Source organism: Nycticebus coucang, chromosome 18, assembly GCF_027406575.1.
Source record: "Nycticebus coucang isolate mNycCou1 chromosome 18, mNycCou1.pri, whole genome shotgun sequence".
NCBI classification, from domain to species: domain Eukaryota; kingdom Metazoa; phylum Chordata; class Mammalia; order Primates; family Lorisidae; genus Nycticebus; species Nycticebus coucang.
Window position 1 is genome coordinate 12661715 of NC_069797.1, and position 8841 is coordinate 12670555.

The 8841-nt window shown below is 40.1% G+C and overlaps 1 protein-coding gene and 1 pseudogene across 1 annotated transcript; both read left to right on the top strand.

Moving 5' to 3' along the window:
• The first annotated feature begins 6065 nt into the window (after nucleotides 1–6065).
• LOC128570960 (la-related protein 4-like) lies at nucleotides 6066–6887 on the top strand. Its single transcript, XM_053570613.1, has one exon. The coding sequence runs from the start codon at nucleotides 6066–6068 to the stop codon at nucleotides 6885–6887; it is 822 nt and encodes a 273-aa protein (XP_053426588.1).
• Nucleotides 6888–7350: 463 nt separating this feature from the next.
• On the top strand, nucleotides 7351–8579 carry LOC128570959 (la-related protein 4-like; annotated as a pseudogene).
• The last annotated feature ends 262 nt before the right edge of the window (nucleotides 8580–8841 follow it).

An 8841-nucleotide genomic window follows, 5' to 3' on the forward strand; every position in this document is an offset into this window, starting at 1 on the left:
AACCTCAAATTCCTGGGCTTGGCGCTGCCCGGACCTCCATAAGATCTGTGCTGCGATCCCACACCAACCAGGCCTCCGCATGCCCTGACCAGGAACTGCGGGAGCCATGCAACCCTGTGTCCTCCCTCCTGTGTCCTCCCAGCCTCCACACTGGCCCGCTCATCTGGCCAGGGATACTGGTAGCCGCGTGCCCTCTGGAGCCCTCCCTGCCTCTGTGCAGAGCCCTTCTCCTGGCCAGACAGTGATAAAGCCTTGGGCTCTCTGTGGCAAAGTCACTGGTAGCCAGGCACTCCCAGAACAATGTGCACCACCTCTCGCCCTGTTGCTGGATCCGGGTGTGTCATACACCGGAGCTGCTTCCACAACCAGAAATCCTAGCTGGAGCAGTCCCAGAGGAACTACACAGGGTCACTCCCTACAAAGATCAAGCAACAATAGAGTGATCCCGCTGAGATCTAATCTTGGAGAGACACCTCCCCAACTCTGAGGACGGCCAGAGGCAACGGTGAAAAACAATCATGAGGCGAAATCAACAGAAAAGCTCTGGCAATATGAATAATCAGAGTAGATCAACTCCCCCAAGGATCAATGGGGCAGACACAGCACAAGATCCCATGCACAAACAAATAGCTGAGATGTCAGAAATTGAATTAAGAATCTGGATAGCGGACGGCGCCTGTGGCTCAGTGAGTAGGGCGCCGGCCCCATATGCCGAGGGTGGCGGGTTCAAACCCGGCCCCGGCCAAACTGCAACAACAAAAAAATAGTCGGGCGTTGTGGCGGGCGCCTGTAGTCCCAGCTGCTCGGGAGGCTGAGGCAAGAGAATTGTGTAAGCCCAGGAGTTGGAGGTTGCTGTGAGCTGTGTGAGGCCACGGCACTCTACCGAGGGCCATAAAGTGAGACTCTGTCTCTACAAAAAAAAAAAAAAAAAAAAAAGAATCTGGATAGCAAATAAGATTGAATTAGAACTCCAAGCAGTAACCCAAAAGATATCTCAAGAATTCAACAAATTCAAAGACCAAATGACCAAAGATTTTGACACATTGAGACAAGAAGTTGCATCCCTCAAAGATCTGAGAAACACAGGAGAATCCCTCAGTAACAGAATGGAGCAAGCAGAAGAAAGGATTTCTGACATTGAAGACAAAGCTTTCAAATGCTCCCAAACTCTCAAAGAGGATGAGAAATAAAGGGCAAAAACAGATCACTCTCTCAGAGAGCTCTGGGATAATTCAAAGAAAACTAATATTCGTCTTATAGGGATCCCCGAAAGTGATGAAGTGGCTTCACAAGGCACAGAGTTCTTCTCCATGACATTATGAAGGAGAACTTTCCAGATATCCCAAGAGATTCTGAAATTCAGATAGCATACACTTTCAGAACTCCAGCACGACTCAACCCAAATAAGATATCCCCTAGACACATCATAATCAATTTCACTAAAGTTAATATGAAGGAGAAAATTCTGAAAGCTGCCAGACGAAAGAAAACCATTACCTACAAGGGGAAGAATATTAGAATAACTGCAGATCTCTCTGCTGAAACCTTTCAAGCTAGAAGAGAATGGTCATTTACTTTTAATCTCCTAAAACAAAATAACTTTCAACCCAGGATCCTGTACCCAGCTAAACTGAGCTTCATTTATGACGGAGAAATTAAATACTTCAACGACATTCACATGTTGAAGAAATTTGCCACAACTAAACCAGCTCTCCAGGACATTCTTAGACCTATCCTCCATAAAGACCAGCATAATTCTCCACTACAAAAGTAAACCCACCCCAAAAATTTTTGATCAAATTCCAACTTCCACAGTTGCAAAAGGATTAAAAATGTCCACCGGTCTCTCAGAAGGCTTATCAATACTCTCAATTAATGTGAATGGTTTAAATTGTCCTCTAAAGAGGCATAGGTTGGTGGACTGGATGCAAAAACTCAAGCCAGATATCTGCTGCATACAAGAATTGCATCTTACATTAAAAGACAGATATAGACTCATGGTAAAGTGATGGTCATCTATATTCCAGGCAAATGGAAAGCGGAAAAAAGCAGGCATCACAATCCTGTTCACAGGCGCAATAGGCTTTAAACCAACCAAAATAATTAAGGATAAGGATGGACACTTCATATTTGTTAAAGGTAATACTCAATATGATGAGATCTCAATTATTAATATTTATGCACCCAACCACAATGCACCTCAATTTATAAGAGAAACTCTAACAGACATGAGCAATGTAATTTCCTCCACTTCCATAATCATTGGAGATTTTAACACCCCTTTAGCAGTGCTGGATAGATCCTCCAAAAAGAAGCTAAGCAAAGAAATCTTAGATTTAAACTCAACCATTCAACATCTGGACTTAATGGACATCTACAGAACATTTCATCCCAACAGAACTGAATACACATTCTTCTCATCAGCCCATGGAACATACTACAAAATTGACCACATCCTAGGCCACATATCTAACCTCAGCAAATTTAAAAAAATAGGAATTATTCCTTGCATCTTCTCAGACCATCATGGAATAGAGTTGAACTCAATAACAACAGGAGCCTGCATACCCATACAAAAACATGGAAGCTAAACAACCTCCTGCTGAAGGATACATGGGTTATAGATGAGATTAAGAAGGAAATCACCAAATTTTTGGAACAAAACAACAATCAAGGCACGAACTACCTTGGGGAAGGTAACCAGGGAAAGGACTGCAAAGGCAGACCTAAGAGGGAAATTTATACCACTGCAAGCCTTCCTCAAAAAAACGGAAAGAGAGGAAGTAAATAACTTAAAGGGACATCTCATGCAACTGGAAAAGGAAGAACACACCAACCCCAAACCCAGCAGAAGAAAAGAAATAACCAAAATCAGAGCAGAACTAAATGAAATTGAAAACAAAAGAATTATACAACAGATCAATAAATCCAAAAGTTGTTTTTTTGAAAAGATCAATAAAATAGATAAACCTTTGGCCAATCTAACCAGGAAAAAAAGAGTAAAATCTCTAATTTCATCAATCAGAAATGGTAACCATGAAATAACAACAGACCTGTCAGAAATTCAAAAAATCCTTAACAAATACTACAAGAAACTCTACTCTCACAAATATGAAAATCTGAAAGAAATAAACCAATACCTGGAAGCGTGCCATCTACCAAACTTAGCCAGAATGAAGTGGAAATGTTGAACAGGCCTATATCAAGTCCTGAAATAGCATCAACTATACAAAATCTCCCTAAAAAGAAAAGCCCAGGACCAGATGGCTTTACATCAGAATTCTACCAAACCTTTAAAGAAGAACTAATACCTATACTACTAAACCTCTTCCAAAATATAGAAAAAGAAGGAATATTACCCAACACATTCTACAAAGCAAACATCACCTTGATCCCCAAACCAGGAAAGACCCAACAAGAAAAGAAAATTATAGACCAATATCACTAATGAATATTGATGCTAAAATACTCAATAAGATCCTAACAAACAGAATCTAACAACACATCAAATAAATTATACACCATGACCAAGTGGGATTTATCCCAGGGTCTCAGGCTGGTTCAATATACATAAATCTATAAATGTAATTCAACACATAAACAAACTCAAAAATAAGAACCATATGATTCTTTCAATTGATGCAGAAAAAGCTTTTGATAATATCCAGCATCCCTTCATGATCAGAGCACGTAAGAAAATTGGTATAGAAGGGACATTTCTTAAACTAATAGAGGCCATCTGCAGCAAACACACAGCCAATATCATATTGAATGGAGTTAAATTAAAATCATTTCCACTTAGATCAGGAACCAGGCAAGGTTGCCCATTGGCTCCATTGCTCTTTAACATTGTAATGGAAGTATTAGCCATTGCAATTAGGGAAGATAAGGCAATCAAGGGTATCCTCATAGGGTCAGAACAGATCAAACTTTCACTCTTCGCAGATGATATGATCGTATATCTGGAAAACACTAGGGATTCTACTACAAAACTTTTAGAAGTGATCAAGGAATACAGCAATGTCTCAGGCTACAAAATCAACACCCATAAATCTGTAGCCTTTATATATACCAACAATAACCAAGCTGAAAAAACAGTCAAGGACTCTATTCCTTTCACAGTAGTGCTAAAGAAGATGAAATATTTGGGAGTATACCTAACAAAGGATGCGAAAGATCTCTACAAAGAGAACTATGAAACTTTAAGAAAAGAAATAGCTAAAGATTTTAACAGATGGAAAAACATACCATGCTCATGTCTGAGAAGAATCAACATTGTTAAAATGTCCATACTACCCAAAGCAAGATATAATTTTAATGCAATTCCTATTAAAGCTCCAATTGTCATATTTTAAAGATCTTGAAAAAATAATACTTCGTTTTATATAGAATCAGAAAAAACCTCGAATAGCCAAAACATTACTCAGCAATAAAAACACAGCAGGAGGAATCACGCTACCAGACCTGAGACTGTAGTATAAATCGATAGTGATCAAAACAGCATGGTACTGGCACAAAAGCAGAGAAGTAGATGTCTGGAACAGAATAGAGAACCAAGAGATGAATCAAGCTACTTACCGTTATTTGATCTTTGACAAGCCAATGAAAAACATTCAGTGGGGAAAAGATTCCCTGTTTAACAAATGGTGCTTGGTAAACTGGCTGGCAACCTGTAGAAGATTGAAACTGGACCCACACCGTTTACCATTAACTAAGATAGACTGTCACTAGATTAAAGATTTAAACTTAAGACATGAAACTATAAAAATACTTGAAGAAAGTGCAGGGAAAACTCTTGAAAGAATCAGCCTGTGTGAATATTTTATGAGGAGGACTCCCCAGGCAATTGACGCAGTATCAAAAATAGACTACTGGGACCTGATCAAACTAAAAAGCTTCTGCACAGCCAAGAACATAGTAAGTAAGGCAAGCAGATAGCCCTCAGAATGGGAGACAATATTTGCAGGTTATACCTCTGATAAAGGTCTAATAACCAGAATCCACAGAAAACTCAAACGTATTAGCAAGAAAAGAACACATGACCCCATCTCAGGGTGCGCAAGAGACTTTAAGAGAAACTTCTCTAAAGAAGACAGATGCACGATCTAAAAGCACATGAAAAAAAGCTCATCATCCTTAATCATCAGAGAAATGCAAATCAAAACTACTTTGAGATATCACCTAACCCCAATAAGAGTAGCCCACATAACAAAATCCCAAAACCAGAGATGTTGGCGTGGATGTGGAGAAAAGAGCACACTTCTACACTCCTGGTGGGAATGCACACTAATACGTTCCTTTCGGAAGGATGTTTGGAGAATACTTAGAGACCTAAAGATAGACCTGCCATTCGATCCTGTAATTCCTTTACCAGGTTTATACCTAGAAGACCAAAAGTCACAATATAACAAAGACATCTGTACCAGAATGTTTATTGCAGCCCAATTCATAATTGCTAAGTAATGGAAGAAGCCCAAGTGTCCATCGACCCACGAATGGACTAGCTAATTGTGGTACATGTATACCATGGAATGTTATGCAGCCTTAAAGAAAGATGAAGACTTTACCTCTTTCATGTTTACATGGATGGAGCTGGAACATATTTTTCTTCGCAAAGTATCTCAGGAATGGAAGAAAAGGTATCCAATGTACTCAGCTGTACTATGAAGCTAAATTATAGCTTTCACATGAAGGCTATAACCCAACTATAGCGCAAGACTATGAGGAAAGGGCCAAGGAAGGGGAAGGGAGTGGGGAGGTTTTTATGGAGGGAGGGTAAGGGGGGGGCCACATATACAGTGCATCTTAGAATGGGTACAGGAGAAACTTACTAAATGCAGAATACAAATGCCTGCATACAGTAACTAAGAAAATGCCATGAAGGCTACGTTGAACAGTTTGATGAGAATATTTCAGATTGTATATGAAACCTGCACATTGTACCCCTTGATTGCACTAATGTACACAGCTATGATTTAACAATAAAAATAAATAAATTAAAAAAAAAAAAACTTTGGCAGTTGGAGTCGTGGCGGCGGGAACGACTGGGCCGAGCGGAGGAAGACATGTTGCTTTTCATGGAGCAGGTAACATCTAAAGGAACTGGTTTAAATCCTAATGCCAAAGTATGGCAAGAAATTCCTGCTGGAAGTACTGATGCCACCTCAGTAACTCATGGAACTGAAAGCTCTTGGCATGAAACAGCAGCCACGTCAGGGTCTCATCCTGAGGAGCCATCAGAAGATACGTGTAAGGAATATGAAGTAATGTATTCTCCATCTTGTGAAAGCACAAGAAATACTACAGGCATTGAAGAGTCAACTGATGGAATGATTTTAGATTTGGGTTACCAAATATATGATGTTTCCGGAGAAAGCAATTCAGCAATTTCTACAGAAGACCTAAAAGACTGTCTGAAGAAACAATTAGAATTTTGTTTCTCACGAGAAAATTTGTCAAAGGACCTTTATTTGATATCTCAAATGGATAGTGATCAGTTCATCCCAATTTGGACAGTTGCCAACATGGAAGAAATAAAAAAGCTGACCACAGACCCTGATCTAATTCTTGAAGTATTGAGATCTTCTCCCATGGTACAAGTGGATGAGAAGGGCGAGAAAGTGAGACCAAGTCATAAGCGTTGTATTGTGATTCTTAGAGAGATACCTGAAACAACACCAATAGAGGAAGTGAAAGCTTTGTTTAAAAATGAAAACTGCCCCAAAGTGATAAGCTGTGAGTTTGCACACAATAGCAACTGGTGTATCACTTTCCAATCTGACACAGATGCACAGCAGGCTTTTAAATACTTAAGAGAAGAAGTTAAAACATTTCAGGGCAAGCCAATCATGGCAAGGATAAAAGCCATCAATACATTTTTTTGCTGAGAATAGTTATCGATTAATGGATTCTAGTTTGTATAGTCAGCCTATTCACACTCAAGCACACTATGCCTCACCAGTCTTTATGCAGCCTGTATATAATCCTCATCAGCAGTACTCAGTCTATAGTATTGTGCCTCAGTCTTGGTCTCCAAATCCTGCACCTTACTTTGAAACACCACTGGCTCCCTTTCCCAATGGTAGTTTTATGAATGGCTTTAATTCACCAGGATCTTACAAAACAAATGTTGCTGCTATGAATATGGGTCGACCATTCCCCAAAAATCGTGTGAAGCCTCATTTTAGGTCATCCAGTGGTTCAGAACACTCAACAGAGGGCTCTGTGTCATTGGGGGATGGACAGTTAAACAGATCTAGTTCAAGGAACTTTCCAACAGAATGGCAGAACTCTACAGTAGCGGGGCATTAGGAGCAAACTTTCCTTACAAAGGAGACTCCCACTCTGCAGATGGAACAGAATGGGGACTATGGTAGGGGCAGGAGAACTCTGTTTAGAGGTCGAAGACGACGAGAAGATGACAGGATCCCAAGACCCCATCCTTCAACAGCCGAGACAAAGCCTCCAACACCAAAGTTTGACATACTAGCCTCAAATTTTCCTCCTTTACCTGGAAGTTCATCAAGAATGCCAGGTGAACTTGTTTTGGAGAATAGGATGTCTGATGTTGTTAAAGGTGTCCTCAAAGAAAAGGATAATGAAGAGTTGAGAGTTAGTTGCTCAGTGCCTGCGGAGGATGAGCAGACAGACTGCACTTCTGCCCAACAACTAAGTATGAGTCCCAGTCCTCCAGGTGCAGCTGAGATTCCTGCACTTAGCGCAACTCAGCAAGAAAAGGATTTAGTAGAGGATACCACTGTTCAGAAGGATGTTCTCAACCAGATACCAGTTTCTTCCCCAAGTACTACAAAGCCATCAAGGGCAAATACTACTTCACCATGTAATAGTAACATAAATGCAGCTGTATCTGTGGCTCTGCAGGAACCCCGAAAGTTAAGTTATGCTGAAGTGTGCCGGAAACCCCCAAAAGAGCCGTCTTCAGTTCTTGTGCAACCACTACGGGAACATCTCTCCAATGTAGTGTCTCCCACCAAAAATGAAGAGAATGGAGCTCCTGCGAAGTCTGTGAGAAACCACATGAGAAGCCAGAAGCAAGCGCTAATAAGGATTATTCTGGCTTCCGAGGCAATGCCACGGCCAGGGGAGCAGCTGGAAAAATCAGGGAACAGAGACACCAGTTTAGCCATAGGGCTATACCTCAGGGAGTGACTCGACGTAATGGAAAAGAGCAATATGTGCCACCCAGATCACCAAAGTAAAAAAAGAAAAACTTTTCACAAACTTTTCTCTCTTCCCATTAAACTTGAGCCGTGGCTATATTGAACTGTTTTGGAGGGGAGGGTTTAGCCAGAAAGGAAACAGGAAGATGTATGTCCTTAAGCCATTATGGATTTTGGCTTTGTGAGCAGTTGGATCCCAAAATTCATCTCTAACGTGATTTTTTAAATGCTGGAGGATTCCAATCAGTATAAATATATATATATATATATATATACACACACATATATAAAAAATATAATTTTTCTATTTTTGTTTTTGATTTTAATTTGCGGAGATTTTCTGCTGAGAATCAATTTTGAACATTCAGAGTTAGCTTGAAAAAAACATTATACATCCTTCAGTATAGGAGATGAGGGAGTGAGAGAAAATACTTTTTGAACAAGCAATTCTGTAAAATTAGAAATTACTTTTTTAATTCTATTTAAAGTTTGGCTTGGAAAATGCCATCTCTGGCTATATGGCCTTTTGTTGCAAAGCAGGCTGGGGTGCCTGTTGTGGGTGTGAGTGTGGACAAGAGTGATTGAAGCCAAATCTGTTGTGTTAGTAAATGATTTTAAAACTGAATGTAATACTTGAGTAGTTTTTTTCTTCCTAGTTTGA

Excerpts from the sequence above, each read along its gene's own strand:
- LOC128570960 (XM_053570613.1), top strand. The coding sequence starts at position 6,066 with ATGTTGCTTTTCATGGAGCAGGTAACATCTAAAGGAACTGGTTTAAAT.